The sequence below is a fragment of the Hyperoodon ampullatus genome, assembly GCF_949752795.1.
Source record: "Hyperoodon ampullatus genome assembly, chromosome: 6".
NCBI lineage: Eukaryota > Metazoa > Chordata > Mammalia > Artiodactyla > Ziphiidae > Hyperoodon > Hyperoodon ampullatus.
In genome coordinates, this window is record NC_136919.1 from 5,125,978 (window position 1) to 5,151,751 (window position 25,774).

The 25,774-nt window shown below is 53.1% G+C and overlaps 1 protein-coding gene across 6 annotated transcripts in view; it reads left to right on the plus strand.

Annotated features, from left to right (window-relative positions):
* The window catches only part of RAPGEF1 (Rap guanine nucleotide exchange factor 1), a gene marked incomplete at both ends in the record, with an annotated part of 149,417 nt that extends 132,904 nt beyond the window's left edge, over positions 1-16,513 (plus strand). For all 6 annotated transcript variants that reach the window (XM_079707223.1, XM_079707221.1, XM_079707225.1 and 3 more), the window contains 12 exons: positions 3,392-3,500; positions 5,302-5,377; positions 7,476-7,567; positions 9,466-9,551; positions 10,446-10,631; positions 11,423-11,507; positions 11,646-11,740; positions 13,142-13,220; positions 13,315-13,416; positions 14,603-14,700; positions 15,812-15,940; positions 16,363-16,513. In XM_079707223.1, the coding sequence (XP_079563349.1) occupies positions 3,392-3,500; positions 5,302-5,377; positions 7,476-7,567; positions 9,466-9,551; positions 10,446-10,631; positions 11,423-11,507; positions 11,646-11,740; positions 13,142-13,220; positions 13,315-13,416; positions 14,603-14,700; positions 15,812-15,940; positions 16,363-16,513 (1,288 nt within the window). The remainder of the gene's footprint in view (positions 1-3,391; positions 3,501-5,301; positions 5,378-7,475; positions 7,568-9,465; positions 9,552-10,445; positions 10,632-11,422; positions 11,508-11,645; positions 11,741-13,141; positions 13,221-13,314; positions 13,417-14,602; positions 14,701-15,811; positions 15,941-16,362) is intronic.
* Between the last annotated feature and the right edge of the window lie 9,261 nt (positions 16,514-25,774).

Sequence of the window (25,774 nt, forward strand, 5' to 3'; positions counted from 1 at the left end):
TTTCCACTGTGAGTAAAATGCTAGCAAACAGCATCGCCTGCTCCAGAGAAAAGTGTTTGTGAGAGGAGAGCCAGTTGGTGCGGCAGACTCCACTGTGGTCTCGTCTTAAGAAATCGCTGCAGCCCCAGCCTGATCAGTCAGCAGCCACCAGCATCGAGGCAGGCCCTCCACCCCCAGAAAGATTACAGCTCACCAGTGGCTCAGATGGGGGTTAGCATTTTTTTAGCAATAAAGTATTTTTTAATTAAGGTGTATGTACACTTTTAAAATTTTTATTGATTGATTTTTAAGATTTAATTTAATTTTTTTTTTTTTTTTTTGGCTGCGTTGGGTCTCCATTGCTGCGTGCGGGCTTTCTCTAGTTGCGGTGAGCGGGGGCTACTCTTGGTTGTGGTGCGCGGGCTTCTCATTGCGGTGGCTTCTCTTGTTGCAGAGAACAGGCTCTAGGCACGCAGGCTTCAGTAGGTGTGGCTTGCAGGCTCTAGAGCTCAGGCTCAGAAGTTGTGTCTCGCAGGCTCTAGAGCGCAGGCTCAGTAGTTGTGGCGCACGGGCTTAGTTGCTCCGTGGCATGTGGGATCTTCCCGGACCAGGGCTCAAACCCGTGTCCCCTGCATTGGCAGGCGGATTCTTATCCACTGCACCACCAGGGATGTCCCTACTGTTTTTTTAGACATAATGCTATTGCACTAAGACTACAGTATAGTATAAATAATGCCTTTTTTTGTTGTTTTGTTGTTGTTGTTGTTTTGTTTTTTTGCGGTACGCGGGCCTCTCACTGCTGTGGCCTCTCCCGTTGCGGAGCACAGGCTCCGGACACGCAGGCTCAGCGGCCATGGCTCACGGGCCTAGCCGCTCCGTGACATGTGGGATCTTCCTGGACCGGGGCATGAACCCGTGTCCCCTGCATCGGCAGGCGGACTCTCAACCACTGCGCCACCAGGGAAGCCCTAAATATGCCTTTTATATGCACTGGGAAATGAAAAAAATGCATGTGAATCACTTTATTGTGTTATTTGCTTTATTGCAGTGGTTGGGAACTGAGTCCACAGTATCTCTGAGATATGTGTGTACACTCTTCCCTTTATTCTGATTCTCAAAATTATGCATGCTCAGGGTAGAGAACATGGAAAGTATAGAAACGTACAAGAAAATAAGAAAAATCACTGATAACTGCACCCCTCAGAAGCCTTCCTGCTGGCACACAGGCTGCCACTGCTTCTTGAGCATCTCCACGCGTACCCTTCACCTTACAAATTACCCACAACAGTGTTTTCTTTCTCAAATCCTAGGCCAGCCTCCCTTCTGCCTCCTCCAAGTTCAAATGTAATAAAGGAGTGTAAAAGGTTCCCCCCCACCAAACTTTTTATTGTGAGTTTCTAGAGATAGTGTGTAAATTGTATGTAGTGTGTATTTGAAAGTAAGTCACAGACATGACACTCAGCCCCTAAGTATTTCAGCATGTCTCCTAAAAAATTTTAGATGCCTACCTGATTACGATATGATTATCACACCTAAGAAGAGTAATAAATTCTTTACATTATCTGATACGCAAATGATCTTCCATTTCCCTAGTTCTCCTTAATATGTCTTATAAGGCTTATTTTTTGGAACCAGGGTCAATCAGGAGTCATCTCTGCATTTAGCCATATGTCTCTTTCATCTTTGGTAACATTTCAACATTAGCATGAGTCAAACCTGCCCAGGTTTAGAAATATGTAGTAAATTTCTCCAGTCCACACGTAGAAAGGATAATGTGCAGGACCTGTGAATCAGCCCTGCCACCTGCGACGTCATGTTGACTTCCCCTTCTTTGTGAAATGCTCCACAAATTCAAGCTTTTCCTCCCTCTTTAGGCTAAGGTTCGGCTACTTCTGGAGTCCTGGGTACAGAGCTAAGCAATACCCACTTGCTATTGTCAGGTCTAAACATAAATGGTTAAAGATGTGGTAAAAATAGCAAGAGACAGGAAAAAAAAAATAGAAGGCATTCTCTAGGGGCCTGTTGACAAGGGCTGCCTGCCCAGCCTACTCTGGCCGCCCCTCAGTACCGTCCACACGGAGTCTGGTTCAGTGGCCCAGGCTCAGGTCTCCCCACGTGTTAGGGGGTGATGGGTTTTCTAGTCTAACGCGTAGTGGCAGAGGCGTCTGTGCCAGACAACAGCAGCTCATGGGCTCTAGCTCCACTGGACCCAGGGGTGCCATTTTTCAGAGCTCAGGTGGCCCCTGCACAAGAAGCAGAAGGATAAGCACGCTGACTGGCTAGAAGCGGTCACTGGGATGTTGTCCTCTTTCCATGAAGGCCAGGCCACAAACTGGACGCTGACATGCAGCTGAGGGCTCGTCCCAGGACTGTGCATGGTTTTGCTCTGGCCCATCCATGTTGTCTTACTGAAGGCCCAGGGGGTTTTGTTTGTTTGTTTTGACTTGGGTTTTTTCGCCTGTACCGTGTGGCTTGTGGGATCTTAGTTTGCCGACCAGGGATTGAACCCAGGCCCTCAGCAGTGAAAGCACGGGGTCTAATCACTGGACTGCCAGGGAATTCCCAAAAGGCCCAGGTTTTAATGTCTCAGATACTTAGGGTTAAAAATGAAGCCTGCGACCACAAGGCCAGTCAGTGGCTCACAGGATCGATCATGAGAATGATGGGAATATGGGAGAAAATGCCGGGGGAAAGCGCGGTGCCTGCAGGCCCCACATCCGTCTGCCTCGTGTCCCCCGTCTGCAGGCTCCCCATGTGCTTCGTCTGTTGGAGGTTCTCTCCTCCCCCTTCACCAAACTCGTACTCAGCGCTGCAGTCTCAGCTTGCCTGTCCCATCTTCAAGCCCTCCCTGCCCTTGGCTCGGGCTGGGCCCCTGCTCATGCTGCTGCCCACCGGCACCCGCGGACAGGGGCCTGCTTCATGCTCCTCTTCAGTCCACTAGAGAGGTGGCCCTGGGGAAAGACCTGGGGATGGCACTGAGATCGTGCTGGCTTGTTCCCCCGTCCCGCTGGCCCTTTGCCATTCTCTCCTTAAGTACTGACAGTCCGTGCGGTCTGTGGGCCTTGACACAGGTGACTGAGACCATTACTTTTTCAAATTGCTCAGTGGAACCTTCTTGCTCTGTGAGCTTAATCCCTTCCACTTACTGATGGAGTGTCCAGAGAGAGCAGGGACTGTCCCCAGGTCACGCAGCTTATCAGGAGCAGAACTAGAAACCCAGTCTGCATCCCGGCCTCTTGTCCACCCCCGGGCCCCCTGTGGAGGGGTGGGAAGCGGGTCTGGGCTTCTCGCTGGAGCTGCAGTCCGGGGAGGACTCGTTCAGGGGAGCAGCTGTACCACAAGACCCCCGTGGCCCCCGGGAGCCGTGGAGCTCAGGGTCTGTTGACACCACACAAACCCTTTCTCTCTCCAGGGCCCCAAAGTCACCAGATGCTCCAGAGGCTCAGTCGGAGGAGGATGTAGACGAGCTGTCCCTCACTGACCACAGTGAGATTATGGCAAGGCTGACGCTCAAGCAAGAGGTGGGCTCCTCACAGGCCTTCGTGTGCAGGGCCTGGCCCGGGAAGAGGGTGGGGGGCTTTGAGAGGGGAACCTGCAGGTGTCCCAAACAGAAAGGCCCATGCCGAGTGCTGACCCCCCCAGGTGGCCCTCCTGGGCGGTGGACTCTGGCATCCCGTTCGTCCTGGCCCCATGCCTGGGCCACCGTGGGTGCTCTAAGACCCTGGGCACATGGGTGACTTCCAGGAGGAAGTGTGCCGTCCCCTTCTGTGACACTTCTGGAGAGTGATCTTGGGCAAGTGACATGTCCTCTCTAAGCCCCAAATGACAGGACTCTGGAGGGTGTTGTGAGAACGAAATCCACGAGGGTGCTCAGCACGGAGCCCGTGTGTGGTAAGCCCTCGCTAGTGCAAGATATTTTTATGTTGTTAATGACAGAATGACCCCAGTGTAGTGTCAGCGTGGGAAGCACAGCTAATTAAGAAATTCCAGGCCTGGCCACCGAGGCTGCCTCTGTCCCATGTCTTATCAGGAGAGCCTCATGGGTAAACGCGGTGCCCGAACCTGGCACAGTAAGAGGGGCTGACCTGAGAGGGCCTCCTGCCCCCTGCTGCCCAGCGGTTCCAGGGACACGGAGGAATGGCTCCCAGTGGTAGCCTCGACCCCCACCGAGGAGGCGGCTGTGCTGTACACACACACGTGGCTAGGCTGCAGCAGAGAGGAACAGGGAAGGCAGGGCTGGCTCCTCTGCAGAGAGAATGATGTTTCGTGACTCTTGCCAGAAATTTCTTCTGAAAAATCAGGCCCTGGGCGGAGCTGCCCTGTCTTAGCTGGAAATCCAAGACACCTCCAGCGTAAAAACCTTGAAGCTTTGGAGAGGCAGGTGCATCTCCAAGAGCTAGAGACACGAGGAAGCTCGCGGGGCGTGGTCTCCTTCGGAATTACAGCGTATGGGGCCGGTGGCTGCAGGCCAGCTTTATGAGTTAAGGCCTCAGTTTGCTCATGTGAAAATAAGACTTTTCCCTTAACTGGCAGGCCACGGTCAGTGTAAGCAACATCGGATATAATTGAGCATCTTTTTTTTTTTTTTTTTTTTTTTTTTTTTTTGGCTGTATGTGGGCCTCTCACTGTTGTGGCCTCTCCTGTTGCGGAGCACAGGCTCCGGACGCGCAGGCTCAGCGGCCATGGCTCGCGGGCCTAGCCGCTCCACGGCATGTGGGAGCTTCCCGAACCGGGGCACGAACCCGTGTGCCCTGCATCGGCAGGCGGACTCTTAACCACTGCGCCACCAGGGAAGCCCCTAATGGAGCATCTTTGTGACACTTTTCACTCCTCTAAGAAGGGCTCCCTGGAAGAACATGTGATGTGACAAGTGATTCCCTCCACCTGAGGAAGCAGGTTTAGGTTTAGGGCAGCTTGCTGCAGTTTTGGGAACATGCGCATACCTGGAAGTGGTCTGCCGCCTCCACCATCATCCTGGGAAGGGCCGGTGCCGGTCCTGCCTGCCTCCCCCTCGGCTCCCTCCGTCCCCTCTTCTGCCCTGAGCCGTGGGTTGGTGAACAGGGAAAGACTGACCGGAGCCATGCCCCCCTGAGCCAGTGGTGTCCTCAGAGCGCTGTGCCACGTGGTGGGCGGGCTGGATGGGCGCACCTGGCCTCTGCAGCCCGGCCACGCTGCTCCCGGAGTGAGGGAGGGCGGGGCAGAGAGGACCTGGCGTCTCTGCAACACCGTGTCTTTGTCATCTCGTCCCTGCTTGTGACTCCCTAAGCAGACTTTCTTACAGCTGCGTTCTGCTCCACGCCCTCCCTTGCTGTGGTTTTGCAGGGCGACGACGGACCAGACGTCCGGGGAGGATCTGGTGACATCCTACTGGTCCACGCTACTGAGACGGACAGGAAAGGTACGGCAGCGCCGGCCGCGGCGGCCTCTATGCCCGAGCTTCCTGGAGGAGGCTGGTCCCGCTGAACCGAGACATTGCTCGGCTCCACCGCCCTGCCCTCTCCTCTCCTCCAGCCCTGAGCGGGTCAGAACAGCAGTCCTGGTGCTGCTGGGTTACCGTAGGGAGTGCCCACATGGGGGACAGGTGACCCGCATTCAGAGCCAGACCCTCCGCTTCCCAACCCCCTCAGAGCGTGTCGTCTGGTGGTGCAGGGTAGTAAGGACCCCAGGATCATCAAGGGGCAAGTTTGAGGTGCAGAGCCCGGCACCTGGTAGGTGCTCCACAGACGGTACCTTGAGTAGCGACATGTTCAACGATAGTGCTAAAATTACGTTGATGTGCGGGTAGCTTTTTATGCTTTTCCTGATATTTTGCCCATTATACTATTCCAGACCGCTGGATTGGGTTTCCTTTATTCCTCCTCTGGGAGCTTCCTGGGGCAGAGGTCCTGTCAGGAGCGTCCAGTCTTCCAGCAGCGTTACCTGCACAGGACAGGGTTCCCCACTCTCAGCACAGAGACACCCCTTCACGTCCTGATCCTTCGAGAGGGCTGGAAAAGCAGGGCCTGTTTTCTGTTGGGTGGACTCTGCTAGCAGAGGAGCTGTCTTTCCAAGTTGTGTTCTGGAAGGAGGAAAAGGAGGGTCTGTAAGGCCGGTGCCCGTGACCTTGGTCAGGTGGGAGGGGCCTGCAGTGCACACGCCCCACAGCTGGGCCCGGCCTCTCCCCACACACACTTCCTTTTTACGTTTTTTAAATTATTAAAAAGATGATGGAACAGCAATGGTAAAGTAAGGTGTGTAGGAATTAAAACACCCCAGTCATGAAACCCTAACCCACCAATTTCATTTCTGTAAACAACCTGGTCCCTATGTTTTTACAGCAGATTTCCCAAAGTATGTTACACAGATGATTCTGGGAATTTTTAAATTATGAAAGTAGTACAAAACTAATTGTTTGCATTGCTGAAAATTGGAAAATTAGAGAAAAAGAAGAAATGGCTCCCACAAACTCACCACAGCCACGCTTTTGCCCTCCGGGTTTCTTCTGAGCCAGGCAGAGTGCGGTCCTGGAGACTGAGTTTGAATCGTGGCCGTGCGTTCTCAGGCTGGGCCGCTGCTGGGCACGTCCCTTCTCGGCCTCAGCTGACTCAGCTTTGTGAAGAGGTTCAAAGTGCCCAGTGGGTGTGAAGACTGAGCAAGTTGGCACATAGGAAGTGCTCAGGGAGTATCTGCTTACATCCCCCGGGAACAGCCCGTGCTCTGCCTTCTTCAGTAAACCCTCCTCCGTGCCGGACAGGTCAGAGCTCCATCCTCAGCCTGGCATGAGAAACAGCTCTCATTTTTGTCCAGTAGTAAAAGGCTGAAGTGGGAGCTGGCCCCAGTCCTCAGCCCTGAGCAGTAAACTGCTGACCTGCCAGGTGCAGCCGGCTGCAGCCAAGGCCAGAGGGAACCCTGCAGGCAGGGCAACCCGAGGACCTTCCAGTCGGTGCTGGCCGTGCCTGGCAGAGGAGGCTCTGCTGCCCGCTGGGGCTTCCGCTCGGTTTTATCAGTGGAAAGATTTTGAGGCTCCAGTCATTTGTCCCTGGGATGGGCGGTTGAGGCAGAGGCCCTGGGCCACACAGCAAGCTCCTTGGGCAGGTGGCTTCCTGCAGACCAGAGACCACACCAATGGCTGGAAGACCCCATGGCTCAGGGGGTGCAGCCTTGGACCCCTTCTTCCAGTGGGCCTTGCCCTCCCCTGACACCAGAGCCTGCACATCTGAGTGTCCAGCCACATGCCAGGCTGAGCCCCTTCGGCCTTTTCTTAGGTCTCTCACTATGTGGAAATTCCCAAGATTTTTGTTCCTGGGCCCTGCCACCTAAAGTGTTACCTATGCTTTAGCTTCAGAGTCCTGCTGATGAGTTTGAATTGTATTCTCTAAGACTCTGAATCATCGTCTTCAGGCAGACAGGAAGCTCTCAGTGTGTAATCAGAGGTGGCATGTACTTGCAGCAGGTGTGCTGCCTGTCCGTGCCCTGCGCCAGTGGCAGCCTCACTAATCAACCGCTCTTCCCTCCAGACCTGGTGCTGTACTGCGAGGCCTTCCTGACCACCTACAGGACCTTCATCACCCCTGAGGAGCTCATCAAGAAGCTGCAGTACAGATATCCTTGCCCGTGCCTCAGCCCTGGCGTCACACCTCTCACTGCACAGAGCCTCCTGGCGCCGGGAGAGGGGCCTCCGTGCCCACACGGCCCTCGCGCAGGGAGCTGCGGGCAGGAGTGAGGGAGATGCTCAGCCCAGCTCCGCCATGGCCCAGCTTTGGGACCTCAGGCAAGGCTTCTTTGAGCCTCATTCCTCGTCTGTAAAAGGGCTGAGTGACGTTATGTGAAGTGCCTGGAACATAGGGTGCTGCCTAATGGCAGTTGTGATCACTGGGTGATTCTGAGAAAGAATTAGAAAGAACTGGTGCACGCTGAGAGGGTGGGAGTGTGCGGGCCCCTGCGGAGACCCAGGTCACTGGCACCTGCGGCTTTGCAGAGCTGAGCCCCAGGGCGTTAGGGGTGATGGGTATGAAGTTCGCAGGGTTTGAGGGGATCAGGACTCCAGAGAACCACCTCAGGGCCAGGCACGGCCACTCCCCCAGATGGCGGACCCAGCAGGGGAGCACCGTCGCCTCCTGCCCCTCGACCACATCTACCCCACGGGCTCACCCTTTCAGATACGACTCCCCACAGTAGTGGCCAAGGAAGATCCCGAGGCCTGGAGGGACACACTTCCATTGCTTCTTTCTCAGGTCCAAACCTGCCCATCCTGCCAAGGCGAAGGAGCTACTGTTCCAGCCCAGGGTCCCTGCCCCTCAGCGTCCTCCCGCGTCACAGCCCATGACTGCCATCTGCTGGGCAGCCGCTGTCCCTTGGGGCAGAAGTCCTGAGCCCTCCCAGCTCGCCCACTCCCTCCCGTGTGCCTCCTCTGCCTCCTGTCCTCCTCTCTCCCCTGGCCCCCCCTCGGGGCCCTGGTCCCTCAGAACTGGACGGCCCCCATGTGCAGAGACTTCCTTCCCTCCCGCCTCCCACCTTCAGTGGCTCACGCACAGGCCTGGATCAGCGAATGACAGTAACTCACACTTGAGAACGGCCTGGTGTCGGTTATGCTGCTGAGCGATTGCGTGGGTAATCTCCCTCCGCTGTACCATTTCACACACACATCACTGCCATTTGTTATGTGGCGCCATGATAGTATTTCCTACTGTGTAATTAAGGAAACAAGTTCAGAGAGGTTAAGTGACCCGTAGGGCAGCCTGGAGGGAGAGCACCCCCCAGGCCTCTCGGACTCGGCATCTCAGTATCTGCCCTGCTTGGCGCTTCGGGCATGTTAACGGACGTGTTGCAGCATCGAGATCCTGGGCGCAGCTGGCTGGTGGGTCCCATGTGCTGCCGGCCCTCGGCGCTGTCCCTGGTGCACAGCTCCTTCCTGAGAGCAGGCGGTGTGGAGCCACAGAAGTGTCTGGAGGCTTGGTGAACACGAGGGCAGTGAGAAGTCGTGACCCTCAAGGGGGACCCCACGGCCTCAGGGAGGAAGTAGCCAGGTGTTTGAAGGGCACAAGTGCAGGCAGCCTCTGAAGCTGTGGAAGGGTGATGGGAACTCGTGACGGGGGCGGAGGGAGACCCCTCTGGGGGGGGGGGGCTGTGCGCCTTCCCCAGGGACCCAGGGATTTTAGGGCAAGTGCTTTCTGACCACCTTTCTCTGCCTGAGCTCAGCGATGCAGCCTTCAGCATTTCAGCGGTCACAGGAGCCTTGGGTTGATCCCAACAGAGAGGCAGGCCTGGGAGTGCCGGGAGACGGTTGTGCAGGCAGGAGAGGGTGGTGGTCGAGAATGGGGTCAGAGAGGTCTGGGCTGAACCTCACTTTGCGGCCCCGCCACCCCGCACAGGTCCTCTGCCCTCCCCGTGCCCTCGTTTCCAGGGTTCGCTCAGGGAAGGGGGGCTGGGGGAGGGCGGCCCTCCCGCTCACTTCCCCGTCCCTACCCGTGAGGGCGGTTGTTTCTTTAACCTGCGCCCACGTACGAGAAGTTCTCTCCTTTTGCCGACACATTCAAGAAGCGCGTCAGCAAGAACACGTTCTTCGTGCTGGTACGGGTGGTGGACGAGCTCTGGTGAGTCCTTCCCCCCGGGGGATGGCGGGGAGGGGGCCCAGCAGACCGTGGGCATCTCGGGGTCCCCGCTGGGGTACAGGCTTCCCCGCAGAGCTCTGGGCCTCCCGTCACATTTCACCTGCGTCTCCCGGGCTCTGTGCCCACAGAGCACTGCCCAAGGCCCTGGACAGGGCTCACTCCTGCCTGCTTCAACACGACCCCTGGGGAGAATGGCTTGTCCCCTCAGCCCCGCCCTGGCCCGGCCCAGCCCTGGTTTCCTTGTGGGGCCATCCCTCTGGCACGTGGCTTAGACCTTGGCTGCCCTCTTCATCTTTCCACGGTCCCCTGACTGAGTGGCATTTGCCGTTTCCAGTCATTTAACAAACACAAAGCACAAGGTCCCTTTCCTAGATCTAGAGAGCCCTTGGTAAGGAAGCCACCCAGGCCCTGCCCTCAAGGTGTTTACCTTCTGCTGGGGGGTGGCCTTAGTGATTATGGGGTGGGGCTGTGAAACACTGTGTGGAGAATACTGTGCAGGGGCGTCCTAGGGCTGTCTGGTCTGTGGAGCCCAGACCTCGTCGTGGTGATTCATCACCCCTGTGGGATCAGGAGCTCCCCTGGGGCAGGATTTGTTTCCATAGCCCAGGCCGCAGCATGGTCCCCGGTGCTTATCCAGTGCCAGTGACCATTTGCTGAGAGAATGGCAGTTATTTGTTGCCAGTGGGACCACTCCCGGCACTCTGTAGGATGCAGACAGCCATCCCAAGACCTTCTCTGGCTCTCTTCCCACGAGAGGTTTCCCAGCTCTGCTGGTGGGTGTCTCAGGTGTCTCGAGGGGCTTCTGGACCCCGTGGCAGCAGCCCTCTTCTTATGCTTGCATCCCTGCCCCTCACCGCATGGCCCTTGGCCCTTTAGCCTAGTGGAGTTGACGGAAGAGATCTTGAAGCTGCTGATGGAGCTGGTCTTCCGCCTGGTGTGCAGCGGGGAGCTCAGTCTGGCCCGGGTGCTCCGAAAGAACATCCTGGACAAGGTGGACCAGAAGAAGCTGCTCAGGTGTGCCAACTCCGACCAGCCCCTGGCGGCCAGGGGCGTAGCAGCCAGGTGCGCCACCCGCCGTCCATCCTGGGCTTCTCCGGGCCCTGCCTCTGGCGAGAGCCGTACCAGCAGCCGTCTCTCCATTCCATTTCCTTCAGTGCCCCCCCCGCACCCCCGGCCTCCCCACCTCACCTCCCGGTACTGCCCGGGCCCTGGGACGAGGTGCCTCAGGGACAGCCCAGGGGTTCCCCCGGGGCTGGGCCTCTTCTCCCGGGTTACGTTGTATGACTGATCACCGTTTTAGTAGGAAGTGGGGCAGCAGGGCGTGTAGGGGCTTACCAGGACAGGGGACAGGGACGCCTTTCAGGCTGTGGTCAGCGCCTAATTCTCTTCCCGGCGCTAACGTGGCAACTTAATTCTTACCGCCCCCTGTGCCATCCTGACCGTTCCTGAGAACCTGTGTAGAGGTTCCACCTGTGTAGAGGTTCCACTGGCCCTCTCCCGAGACCATGGAGGTTTGTTGACTTATCACCTCTTTGTTGGTGTCTCAGCTCCATTCACATGGCACCATCTTTGTTTCCACTGGGCCCTGAAGTGGGGTCGGGCTGTGCGTTCTCAGGCAGCTGAGCTTGCGGGCTCGCGACTGGAGCCACCGAGCCTGCCGGGCGGAGGCAGGGAGGAAGGCAGGCCCCATGGTCCCAGGGAGAGAAGTGCAGTCCGGTCTTGACCCGCCCCCGACCTGCTGCGTGGCCTCCGTGCTGCTGTGAAGCAAGTCGTGTTCCCTCAGCTCTGAGGCCCGAAGTGCGGCCCCCACCGTCCCGTCCACTGACCACTCATCTTGTGCCTCTGTCTTCCAGGCCCGGGACCTTGCATGACTTTCACAGCCACGAGATAGCTGAGCAGCTGACACTACTAGATGCCGAGCTCTTTTATAAGATAGAGGTATGGCCACGTGTGGGGCTGGGGGAGGGCTGTGCCCGGCCCTGGTGAGTGCTGCTGCTTGTCCCCGAGTGAGAAAAGCCACCGCGTCACAGCAGAGCCAGCGGGCCCAGGTTCTATCCGGTCTACCTGCTTTTTCAGATTCCTGAGGTTTTGCTTTGGGCCAAAGAGCAGAACGAGGAGAAGAGCCCCAACTTGACCCAGTTCACAGAGCACTTCAACAACATGTCCTACTGGTAAGAAGGGCCCTCGGTGCACAGCACTTCTGGATGGGCGCCCGCGTGTCCTTCACAGAGAGCGCCCCGGGCAAGGAGAAAGAGGCGCCCTTTCATTCCTCCCAGCTCCTTCTGGGGCCCTGTGGGCACTCCTTGTGAACCAGAGACAGGACAAGGGCAGGGACGGGACAGGGCGTGTCTTGCACGTTGGAAGGGGCCACCTGGGGGGTGGGTGGAGGAGGACTCAGCCAGGACTTATTAGTCATGTCTGCTATCGAAGGCGGCAGGGGAGTGGGTGTTAAACTTGCCATCCTGCACTGGTCGTTGCCAGTCTCCCCACTGCCAGGTGGCCTCAGGACTGATCCTCACACTGACTCTGCCTGAAAGAGAAGTAAAGCAAAGGAGTGGCTGTATTAATACTTTTATTTAGCCTTCAATTCTTAAAGCAAAGTGAAGCCCAAAAGTGCATTTCTGTTGTAACATACAGCAGAACTGTTGACTCTTAAAGACGCGGCTCAAGGGTGTCCACGGCCTCTCGGCCTCAGGAGAGGATGGTTGGGTGTGGCGGCCAGGCAGTCTCGTACTGACCCACCGCCAGGGACACGTCTGTCTGTTAAGTGCTCCAAGGACCGCTCTTCGGAGGAGAGTTGGGTCCTCTCCCACGTGCCCTGCTTCTCTCTGCACCGCAGGACGCGTTTCACTCGTCAGCAGCACATGCTCAGCGTAGCAGCCCAGCAGAGGACGAGGTGGTTTCCAGGGCAGACAAGCCGTGCAGCCCTGAGCATGGCCTCCAGCCCCGCCCCTTGCTGGGCGCGGGGGCTCCAGACACACCCCCTGGGGCCTGCCTAGGAGGAGATGCGGGTGGGGCCCCTTCAGAGCCGCGGTGCTCAAGGTGGACTCGGTGCCAGTGCCCTTTAATGGGTCAGAAGAGGGGCACGTTCTCTGGGTGACGGGCGGTGGCCCCTGTGAAAGCACAGGGGGTCGAGGCCACCGTGAGGTCCTCGTGCAAGGCTGGCCTTTGGCTTTGGTTGCTGCTAAGTTTCTGAGAGGTGCCCTCCCTCATGGCCAGCAAGGTGGCCTCTTAGCCACACGCCCACTCATCTCCGAGCTAATCCTGAGGCCACTCACTGAGCGTTTCCAGCTGCCGTGGTGCTCACGGTCAGCGCTCACCGGGAGAGCGTCCATCCGCACAGTCAGAGGTCCCAGCCACTGGATCTCTCTGTGGTCTCTTACCTACCCCTGGGGTGCCATGAGCTCCTTCAGAGCAGAGACGGGGGTACACCTGGTGCTTCGTGAGCCCGGGGCACTCCGTAGGCACGGGCTCCTGGCCAGCTGGTACAGGTGCCCCCATCCCATTGCCACCAGAGGCCTGAAGAGAGACGGGTCAGCTCAACCGTCTCTTTCTCCCCTTGGTCTGTGCAGGGTCCGGTCCATCATCATGTTACAGGAAAAGGCCCAAGACAGGGAACGGCTGCTCTTGAAGTTCATCAAGATCATGAAGGTAACTGTGGGCACCCTCCCCAGAGCCTGCCACAGGAGCCCCTGCCTGCCCGCCCGCCCGCCCGCCCATCCCTGCCTCCACCCTCTCTCTGCAGCACTTACGGAAGCTGAACAACTTCAACTCCTACCTGGCCATCCTGTCGGCGCTGGACTCGGCCCCCATCCGCAGGCTGGAGTGGCAGAAGCAGACCTCAGAGGTGGGCGGCTGGGAGGGCAGCTGTGGGACACGAGCACGAGACCTGGCTGTGGTGGGACGAGCTCTGCCCCGCCCTGCCCTAGTTTCCTGTCTCTAATCTCCAGTCACTGGGCCCTGCAGGGCTTGGTGTTAGTGAGTGCCGGGGTTGTCACGTCATGTCCTGCTGCCTGTACCGCAGAACCGTGCCTGGGCCCCAGCTTCACCTTCTGCTTCCTGCCCTCCATCCGGGCTTCTAGAGGGGCTCCTTTGGGTGCGGACCGCACTAGGCATTGGGATGTAGTGTGGACAGGCTAGACCTGTTATTAGGTGGAGATCTTCAGGGCAGGTACTGCAGGGAGAAGGATGGGGATGGGGTGCTGAGCAAGCATGTGAACGAGGAGCCTGGGCCAGCCTGGGGGTCAGGGAGGCCCCCTAAGGAGGTGTCGATCACACCATGACCCGAATAGGAGCTTCCTGGGAAGGGAGGGGAATTCCCATCAGAGGGGACAGAGGAGAACAGAGGCCAGTGTGGCCACATCACTGGGGAGGATGGCTCTGCATCACAGGGGTCTTGGGGGACCTGGCAAGGAATTGGACCTTTATTTTTGTGTGGGTGCTGTTCCTGGAAGGGAGACAAAGCCCACAGGGCTGTGTCGCCTGGGCTACCTGGGGGTCGTCTCAGGGGGCGACATAAAGGGACAGTTACAAGACAGTGGTGTATGGAGAAATGGGACATTCACACCAGCTGCTCCAGGAACACATAACAGGCCCTGAGGAGGCAGGGAAGGCTTCCTGGAGGAGGTGACACATCAAGGTGAGAGGCAGGCAAAACCTCACCCACGCTGCGTGCAGGAGCAGCGAGCTCACCCGCCATCCCTGGTGGACTCTGCCTTGAGCGCGGTGAGGCGCGAAGGCAGGCTCGGGACCTGGAGTGACATGGTCCAGTGTGTGCTTTTGAGGTTCAGGCGGGCTGCAGCACTGAGCACAGCCAAGCAGGAGCCCAGCTCGAGGTCCAGCACACGGGGCACTGGCTGCTCAGAGACGCGGTTCTTTGTCGGCACCGCGGCCCCACGGGCCACTTACCCACGGAAGGCCTGGCCTGCCTGCGGCTGGGGCGGGGTCTGGCTCTGGGTTGGTGGGGGGAGGGGCCGGGGCTCGGTGCCCCAGCGTTGGCGCTGTGCTCACGGACTGCGCGTCCCTCCTGACAGGGCCTGGCGGAGTACTGCACGCTGATTGACAGCTCATCCTCCTTCCGCGCCTACCGGGCCGCCCTCTCGGAGGTGGAGCCGCCGTGCATCCCATACCTGTGAGTACAGCCTCCCAACTGGGTTTGCCCCTCGTGTGCTCTGGGGAAGATACAGTGGGCTCCCCATAGAGAAGCCCTCGCTTAAAGGCTTCCAACCCAGACGTTTGTGCTTCTGTTTGAACTTTAAAAATAAAATGTGCTCCTCGTTAAACAATTTAAATGAAAGAGGGGCCCAGTGAAAATGGTTCAGTCTTCCCCACCGCCCGGTCCTCCCACGCCTCCTCTCTCCCCTCATCTGCCAGTGGGCTTGTTTAGGCGCCCGTGTGGACAGCCGTGTAGCACCTCTCTTCCCCCACCAGCGGCAGCGTGCTGTAGTCCAGCTGTCCTCAAGCTTAGCTGCACATCACAGCCCCCGGAGGGCGCTCCTGTCACCCCAGGAACCCTGAGCGTCCTTGGTGTGAGGCAGCTCAGGGAGCGTTTCCCCACGTGTGGGCCACGGACTAAACGTGTCTCACCAGAAAGAATCCCATGTCACGTAAGCTTGGGAAACAGCAGGAAAAATTGAAGCCAAACAGTTTTCTTTGTGCGGGACTCACCGGACCCCTTAATATGCTAGTGGACGGTGGGAATCTCCCAGAGGGACAGGAGGCTCAGCGCTGTCCCGGGCTGAGTGTGCGGCGGCACGGCCCTGGCCGCCACGCTCCGAAGTGTACACCTTGCAGCCGACGGCCCTGCCGTGCTTCCTAGCCTTCCTGCCCTGGCCGAGCACGACACCCCTCCCCAGCCGGGCTGCTTGGGTGGGCGTGGCTGTGCCCCCCGGGCTGGGCTCTCCCTGTGCAAGACCCGCCCCCACTCGCCACGGGGCTTTGCGCCCTGTTTGATGACAGCGTGTGACCCCCACCCCGCCACCCAAGTTCAGGGTGGTGTCATTCTTTCCTGCTCATCTGTTACTTGTACCGCTCTGCTGGGCTGGGACGGCTGTTGAAGAGGCTCCGTAGCAGGTGGGCCTGAGCCCGCTCTCCGGAGACCAGAACCTGAGTCAGGAATTCGCGCCGCTCCTCCACGCAGACGCGCTTGTGGGTTTGGCAGCTGCTCGGGCTCCGGCTCGCCCATCAGCTGACTACCTGCCAAGTCACCCTCCAGAGTCTAACCTGCTTCTTCGTCTTCCCAGGGGGCTCATCCTGCAGGACCTCACCTTCGTTCACCTGGGAAACCCAGACTATATTGACGGGAAGGTGAATTTTTCCAAGCGGTGGCAGCAGTTCAACATCCTGGACAGCATGCGGTGCTTCCAGCAGGCGTGAGTACTGCCGCCCTGAGGGACCGGGTGGGCGGGGTGCACTGAGCAGAGACCCCCCGGGGACCCAACAGCTGCTCCTGCCAGTGGGGCACAGGGCCTACCCCCAGAGCTGGCCGCCAGCTTGTCCTCCACCATCCCGTGGCGGGGGAGGCTGGCAAGCCCTGGCCCTCCTTACTCCAGGGCAGTGGGGTCTCCCTGGGACCTCGTGCAGAGGGGAGCCTGGCTGCAGGGTGCTGCTCCGGGAGCCCTTGCACAGAGCAGAGCACAGCTCTGGGGTGCAGCTCACGCTCTGAGCACAAGCGTCACAGGTGGGCACCCCTGCCCCGTTAGTCTGCTGGGGCGGCACACGTGGCACCTCCAAGGGGTCTTGGGGCTGTTCGGCCCACACTGGCTCTCACTGGCCACCCTCCTCCCTCCACCAGGCACTATGATATCCGGAGAAACGACGACATCATCAACTTCTTCAATGACTTCAGTGACCACCTGGCCGAGGAGGCGCTATGGGAACTCTCTCTGAAAATCAAACCCAGGAACATAACACGGAGGAAAACAGACCGGGAAGAGAAGACCTAGGAGCAGGTGCCGCAAGCGAGGAGAACTCGAGAGGCTCAGAGGGCCGCTCCGAGGCCGGAAGGGACTTTGGACCTGTTACGTGGCAGTGGCACGTGTCCTGGCCTCAGAGCCACCAGGCCCGTCCAGGCCGCTGCTGTGCTGGGCAGGCGTCCGGAGCCGCAGCAGCTTCCCGCCCCTCCCCCACAGGAGCAGCCCCCCCGGCCCCGGGGAGCCAGCGGGCGGCCTCACTGCTGATTTGTGAACGGGGGGGTTGGGTTTGGTTCGGGTTTCTGCTTTTGCTGTGTCTTCCGCTCTCCCTCTCTCCCCCTCCCCCCAAGCCTGGGAGCAGTGCAGGGACTTCAGCAGCAGCCCAGGAATGGCGGGAGTCTTCTGAATCTCCTGAAGTGACAGATGAGTAGAGGCCCAAGGAGCCTCGGGGCGGGGGCTGCTCTCCCCGTAACCTTCAGGTGGGTGGGCACAAAGTAGAGGAGACCCGGGGAAGACTCCTTTCACTGTCCATGTCCTACTTTTTAAGTGGAGGATGATGTGAGCTTCTCACCTGGCCCAGAAGGGTACGGCAGGTGGCCTTTCAGCAGCCCTGGGGCTGGTGCTCCCGTCGCGGTACTGGCCCGCCCTTGCCGGGTCACAGGCAGCAGCCGTGGCTGTCGTGTTTTCGCCTCTTCACTTGCTCCGCCCCGTCCCACCGGCCCTCCCCATCCTCTGGCACCGTGGGAGCTGGGAAGCAGCAGCTGGAAAGGAAGGACTTGACCATCCAAGAAACACACTTTGAGTTGGGGCCAGTAGCTCTTGGTGAGTTAATCTGGGGAGAGGAGAGGGGCATTTCTGTTGGGGGGGAGGCCGGCAGCCCCCTCCCCTGTCGCTTGCCGTGTGCCTTAAACTCCACCTCCTATCCGTCCCGCCCTGCGGGCTCCCCTCGTCCCTGGCGCTGAGCCTGGTGGGCCCAAAGGGGCTCCCCTTTGCTCATCAGACCTGCCAGCCTGACCGGCTCTCCCGTGGGAAGGACAGGGTGTCCCTGGCGCGGAGGCGCCCCCTGGGGTTGAGGGCCACGGCTCACCTGCCAGCCGGCAGCGAGACACAGCGTCTTCAGAAGCAGGTGCTCTTTCCAGCCTCGTCCTCCAGAACCAGCCCCGCTGCTGCGGTGGACGAGCTGAGGCGAGGTCTGCGGGGGCTCTCCACGCCCACTGGCCTCCGCGCCAGCCAGACGTGGGCCTGCGGGCAGGCTGCCATCAGAATCCGGCGGCTGCCCGCCTCCTGTTTTGTTCGTTTTACGTAATTGAGAGCTCACCTCTCCTGGGTTTGGGACTCGGGCAGGCGAACACCAGGCTCAACCCGGGCTTAGCCCAGTTTAAACAGAACAAAAGTAGAAAGCAACATCTGTTAACTGTTTAAAGAAACAGCCACGTCACTTTGAGTCCTTCATGGGTCTTGGAACAGCTTTTGTCAAGAAGCTGTCTGTCCTGTGCACAGAGGGGAGGAATCTGTGAAATGTCAGTTACGACCCCTCAGGCAGCGATCCTGCAGCAGCGGGCGGAACGCGTCACTTTATTATTTAAAGAGTGTGTGTATAGAGTCGCTGGTTATGAACAATATTGTGTGTGGGGTTGGGTTTTAGTTTGTTCCCGCTTTTTTAAGTCCTCTCATTTCAGTCTTTCCCTCCTTCCCATCTTCCTCCTGGCCTGGCCCTGCTCTGCTGCTGCTGTGTGCAGCCGCTGTGTGCTCAGGGCCCATGGGCTGTGTGGACTGCGGTTCCCTGGGGCCTCCCTCCATAGGCGGGCAACTGTCGACGCTGTGCTTCAGGCTCAGCGTCCCAGCCGCGAGCTGGACGGGGCTCGGGGGCTTCACCGTCCCTCAATTCAGAACAGACCCTGCACCCACACCTCCCCGCCTTGCCGGGAGCCCTGGCTCTGAGCCGAGGCACTGGGCAGGCAGTGCAGGTGGACAAGGGGCCGGCGTGGCCAGGTGACCCTGCATGAGGACAGCAGGTGCAATGTGTGTTTTAACTTATTGGCTGACAGGCTTCCCCACCTTGACCTCATCGAGACACATTCTGGCTCTGGGAGTTGCCAGCCTGGCTGTGGTTTGTCTGTCTCAGGGGCCAGATCAGCTGTACGAATCAGTCTTTACAACAAAGACACCCTCGGGAGGATTCGTTCCCTGCAGAGGCAGGTCTCACCTGCAGGTGTGGGTGGATCAGGGCAAGGGCAGGCACGCGCCAGGGCTGAATTAAAGCCCCGATTCTGAGCAGCGCCTCCCTCCCACGGCCCCGCGCCTCCCCAGTGTTACATTGTAATATATCCCCGACTAACCTGGCTGATGGTGGCATCTTCCTGCAGACATTTCAAACCTGTAACTTTTATATGAAAGGAAAATAAACACAGATGAAAGCCGCGGCCACCTGTGTACCACATGCCGCGTGTGTCTGTCAGAGTGACGACTGAGCTGTCTCCTTTCTGTGACCTCCTCGTGGGCTGGGCGCCTGGCAGGGGGTGTTGGGGGGGGTCTTTTGTCCCCATCTCTGTGGTCCCTTCTCTGTTCCCCAGTTTCTCCATCTGGAAGTGGGGGTAGTGACAGCTCTACCTTATACAGTCTGTGAAGGCTCAGCAAGTTATACCTGGAACAGTATCTGGTGAGCTGTCACCACTATTATTACTTAGCATATATTGAGTACCAAGCACTTTGCAGGCAGCTTTACCTCACTGAATCCTCTTAATTTAAAAATGATACAAGTGAAATACTACAACCATGATAAGTACTACAAAGAAGAGGTACTTAACATTAAAGAAATTAAGTTGGATTTGAAATCCACTCACAAACATCAGGTCCAGACAGGCTTAACAGGTAATTTATGCTAAACACGTAGCTTCAGTCTTAGGCGAATGCCCCTGGGAACAGAAGAAGGGAAACACTTCTCAACTTGTTTTATGAGTGGAAGACAACCTTGACACCAAATCCAGACAAGGACAAGAAAGAAAATTATAGGCAAAATTACTGATGCAAAAATTATAATCTTAGCAACCCCAAACCAGTGATAACGTAAAACTCAAGACTCCCCATTGGGCACATCCTCAAATGCAAGGATGGAGTGATGATAGTACTTGATCCCTTTTCTTAGACCCTTATTTGGGCATTCCCATCTGGTACGCCTTTCCTTCCTGGGGAACTGAGAACAGGGTGCCACCTCCATGTGTACTTTCTCCATCATGGCATACTTAGATTCCAGGTGTTGAGATGGCAGAGCCCTAACTGGAGGGACCCCAGTCAGGGACGACTCCCACTGTTCCACACTGGGCTTTACACGAATGAAAAATGAATTTGCACTTACCAATAAGCTGCTGAGATTTCAGGGCTTGTAAGTTTTCACAACATGGCCTAGCCTCTCCTGAATAAACTACATTAACAGATTAAAGGAAGAACACCATATAATCACCTCAGTAGTCAGAAAGACCACTGTTAAAAAATTAAAACACCCATTCATAATTTTTATTTAAAAAATAACAGTCTTAGGTAAGTAGTAATCAAAAACTTCCTTAATCTAATAAATGTTACTTTCTAAAATCCTATGCAAACGTTATACTTAATGGTGAAATATTTAAAGTTCCTTTAAAATAGAACAAGGTAAAGATCCCTCTGTCACCTTGTCTTTCATTGCCGTACCGGAGATACTAGCCAATGCAACAAGAAAAAATTAAGAGATTAGTAAGAAAATCATGGTAGTTAACAACGAACTACTAGAAAACATAATTCTTGAAATACCCAGTTTATACTAACATCACAATTCTTAAGGTCTTAGGAATAAACCCAATAAGAGATGTATAAGACCTTATAGGAAAAAAGGGTAATCTAGCAAGAGAATATAATGTGTAAATATTTACACACCCAAATACGAGCAACCTAAATATACGAAGCAAATAGTAACAAACTGAAAGGGAGAATAAACATGGGGCTTCCCTGGTGGCGCAGTGGTTGAGGGTCCGCCTGCCGATGCAGGGGACACGGGTTCGTGCCATGGTCCGGGAAGATCCCACATGCCGCGCAGCGGCTGGGCCCGTGAGTCATGGCCACTGAGCCTGCGCGTCCAGAGCCTGTGCTCCGCAACGGGAGAGGCCACAACAGTGAGAGGCCTGTGTACAGCAAAAAAAAAAAAAAAAAAAAAAAAAAAGGGAGAATAAACAGCAATACAGTAATAGTAGGGAAATTTAATACCCCACTTACGTCAATGGATAGATCATCCAGACAGAAAATCAATAAGCAAAACATTGGCCTTAAACACATTAGACCAGATGGACTTAAAGATACATACAGAACATTCCATCCAAAAGCAACAGAATACATTCTTCTAAGAGCACATGAAACATGCCCCAGCATTAGGCCACAGGTGTTTGTAAATGTACGAAGATTGAAATCATATCAAGCATCTTTGCCAGTCACAATGGTATGAAACTATAGAAATTACAAGAAAATGGGAAAATCCAAAAATATATGGAGATTAAACAATATACTACTGAGCAACTAATAGGTCAAAGAAGAAAATAAAAAATACATTAAGACAAATGAAAATGGAAATACAACATATCAAAACTTACAGGATGCAGCAAGAGCAGTTCTAAAAGGGAAATTCATAATAATAAACACCTAAATCAAGAAACAAAAAGCTCAAATAAACACTAAATTTCAAGGAACTAGAACAAATGAAACCCAAAGTTAGAAGGAAAGAAAGAAAAGGTTAGAGTGGAAATAAAATACAGACTAAAAAAGACAATAGAAAAGATCAGTGAAAGAGCTGGTTCTTTGAAAAGATAAAATGGACAAACCTTTAGCTAAACTCACCAAGAAAAATCTAAGAGAGTACTCAAAATCAGAAATGAAAGAGGAGCTATTACAACTGATACCACAGAAATACAAAGGCTCCTAAGAGACTTCTGTGAACAATTATATGTCAACAAATTTGACAACCTAGAAGACACAGATAAATACCTAGAAGACACAAATACCTAGACACATACAACCTACCAACACTGAATCATGAAATAAATCTGAACAGACCGATTACTAGTAAGGAGATTGAATCAGTAATCAAAAACCTCTCAACAAACAAAAGTCTGGGACCAGATGGCCTCACTGGTGAATTCTACCAAACATTCAAAGAAGAAGTAATATCAGTTCTCAAACTCTTCCAAAAACTAGAAGAGGAGGGAACCCTTCCAAACTCATTTTTGTTTTTAAAACAAGGCCAGCATTACCCTGTCACCAAAAACAGATGAGAATGCCACAAGAAAACTATAGGCCAATATCCCTGAGGAACATAGATGCAAATATCCTCAACAAAAAATATTAGCAAACAAAATTCAACAATACACTAAAAGGATCATACATCATTAGCAAGTTGCATCTACTCCAGACATACAAGGATGGGTCAACATCTGCAAATCAATGTGATACACCACGTTAATAAAATGAAGGATAAATACCAAAAGACCATCTCAATAGGTATTGTAAAAGCATTTGATAAAATTCAACATCGTTTATGATAAAAATCTCACAGCAAAATGGGTATAGAGGGAACATACCTCAACATAATAAAAGTCATATATGACAAGCCCACAGCTAACACCATAGTGGTGAAAAGCTGAAAGCTTTTCCTTAAAGATCAGAACAAGATAGACACTGGAAAAAAATAATAAATCCCCTGGCAGTCCAGTGGTTAGGACTCAGTGCTTTCACTGCTGTGGTGGGGGTTTAATCCTTGGTCGGGGAACTAAGATCCTGCAAGCCGCACAGCACAGCCAAAAAAAAAAGATCAGGACAAGACAAGGATGCCCCCGTCACAACTTCTATTCAACATAAGTATTAGAAATCCTAGCCAGAGCAGTTAGGCAAGAAAAGGAAACGAAAGGCATTCAAATTGAAAAGGAAGATATAAAACTATTTGCAGATGACATGATATTATATATAGACAACACGTGACTCCATCAAAAACTATTAGAATAAACAAATACAGTAAAGTTGCAGAATGCAAAATCGATGTACAAAAATGTTATGTATCTATACACTAATAGTGAATTATAAGAAATTAAGGGACTTCCCTGGTGGCGCAGTGGTTAAGAATCCACCTGCCAATGCAGGGGACATGGGTTCGATCCCTGGTCCTGGAAGATCTCACATGCTGTGGAGCAACTAAGCCCGTGCACCACAACTACTCTAGAGCCCGTGAGCCACAACTACTGAGCCCGTGTGCCACAACTACTGAAGCCCGTGTGCCTAGAGCCTGTGCTCTGCAACAAGAGAAGCCACCACAATGAGAAGCCCATGCACCGCAACGAAGAGTAGCCGCCACTCGCCCCAGCTAGAGAAAGCCCACACGCAGCAATGAAGACCCAACACAGCCAAAAAAAATTAATGAATTAATTAAAAAAAAAGAAAACCATCTCATTTATAATTTACAATTGCATCAAAAAGAAGAGCATACCTAGGAATAAATTTAACCAAGGAGGTGAATGACCTGTACACTAAAAATTTTAAGACATTAGTGAAAGATATTGAAGAAGACAAATAAATGGAAAGATATTCTGTGCTCATGGATTGGAAGAACTAATGTTGTTAAAATGTCCATACTACCCAAAGCAATCTACAGATTCAATGCAACTCCTATCAAAATTCCAATGGCATTTTTCACAGAAATAGGAGAAATAATCCTAAGATTTGTGTGGAACCACAAAAGACCTTAAATAGCCAAAGCAATCTTGAGAGAGAAGAACAAAGCTGGAGCCATCATGCTCCCTGGTATCAAACTATATTACAAAGCTATAGTAATCAAAACAGTATGGTATTGGCATTAAAAACAGACACATAGATCAATGGAACAGAACAAAGAGCCCAGAAGTATATCAACACATATATCGTCAATTTATGGCAAAGGAGCCAAGAATACACATTGCGGAAAGGACAGTCTCTTCAATAGATGGTGTTGGGAAAACCACTGTCTTACACCATACCCAAAAATTAACTCAACGTGGATTAAAGACTTGAATGTAAGACCTGAAACCATAAAACTCCCGAAAGAAAACGGGCAGTAAGCTCTTTGACATCAGTCTTGACAACGATTTTTTAGATTTGAAGCCAAAAGCAAAGGCAACAAAAGCAAAACAATGCAAGTTGGGACTATAACAAAGTAAAGTTTCTGCACACAAAAGAAATCATCAACAAAATGAATTGACAGCCTATCAAATGGGAGAAAATATCTGCAAATCATATACCTACTAAGGGGTTGATATCCAAAATACATGAAAAAACTCATACAACTCAATAGCAAAAAAAAAAAACTTTTCGAAAATGGGCAGGTTATCTGAACATTTTTCTAATGAAGACATGCAGATGGCCAACAGATACATGAAAAGATGCTTAACATCACTCATCATCAGGGAAATGCAAATCAAAACCACAATGAGATATCACCCCACACCTGTTAGAATGGCTATCATCAAAATGAAATAACAAGTATTGGTGAGGAGGTGGAAAAAAGGGAATCCTTGTGCACCATTGGTGGGATAGTAAATTGGTGCGGCTACTATGGAAAACAGTATGGAGATTCGTGAAAAAATTAAAAATAGAACTACTGTATGAACTATCAATTCTACTTCTAGGTATTTATCTGAAGGAAACAAAAACACAAACTTAAAAAGCTATATGTAAGTGGTGCTGGGAAAACTGGACGCTACGTGTAAAAGAATGAAATTAGAACACTCCCTAACACCACACACAAAAATAAACTCAGAATGGATTAAAGACCTAAATGTAAGCCCAGACACTATAAAACTCTTATAGGAAAACAGAAGCAGAACATTCTTTGACATAAATCACAGCAACATCTTTTTTGACCCATCTCCTAGAGTAATGAAAATTTAAATAAATGGGAACCAGTTAAACTTAAAAGCTTTTGCACAGCAAAGGAAACCATAAGACGAAAAGACAACCCTCAGAATGGGAGAAAATATTTGCAAACGACGCAACTGACAAAGGGTTAATCTCCAAAATACACAAGCAGCTCATACAGCTCAATATCAAAAAAACAACCAACCAAATCAAAAACTGGGCAGAAGACCTAAATAGACATTTCCCCAAAGAAGACATACAGATTGCCAACAAACATGTGAAAAGATGCTCAACATCACTAATTATTAGAGAAATGCAAATCAAAACTACGATGAGGTATCACCTTGCACCAGTCAGAATGGCTGTATCAAAAAATCTACAAACAGTAAATGCCAGAGAAAAGGGAACCCTCATACACTGCTGGTGGGAATGTAAATTGATACAGCCACTATGGAAAACAGTCTGGAGGTTCCTTAAAAAACTAAAAATAGAACTACCATATGACCCAGCAATCCCACTACTGGGCATTTACCCAGAGAAAACCATAATTCAAAAAAACACATGCACCCCAATGTTCATAGCAGCACTATTTACAATAGCCAGGACACGGAAGCAACCTAACTGTTCATTGACAGAGGAATGGATAAAGATGTGGTACATATATACAATGGAATATTACTCAGCCATAAAAAGTAATGAAATTGGGTCATTTGTAGAGACATGGATGGACCTAGAGAGTGTCATACAGAGTGAAGTAAGTCAGAAAGAGAAAAGCAAATATCGTATAATAACACATTAGTGTGGAATCTAGAAAAATGGTATAGATGATCTTACTTGCAAAGCAGAAATAGAGACACAGACGTCGAGAACAAATGTATGGATACCAAGGGGGAAAGGGGTGGGGTGGGAGGAATTGGGAGACTGGGATTGACACATATACATTATTGATACTATGCATGAAATAGACAGCTGATGGGAACATACTGTATAATACAGGGAACTCTACCTAATGCACTGTGGTGACCTAAATGGGAGGGAAGTCCAAAAGGGAGGGGTTATCTGTATGTGTCTGGCTGATTCACTTTGTTGTGCAGTGGAGGCTAATACAACATTGGAAAGCAACCATACTGCAATGAAAATTAATTTAAAAAATTAAAATTTAAAAAGCTATATGTGGGTGTAGGAGGGGTTATGAAAGCAGATACATTTTTATCTTTCTATAACAACAAACAGAAAGAGCTATATGCACCGCAATGTTCATGGCAGCATTATTTACTATAGCTAAGCCATGGAAGCAACCTAAGAGTCCACCAACGGATGAATGGATAAAGATGTGGTGTATACATACACAATAGAATATTATTCAGCCAGAAAAAAATGAAATTTTGCCAT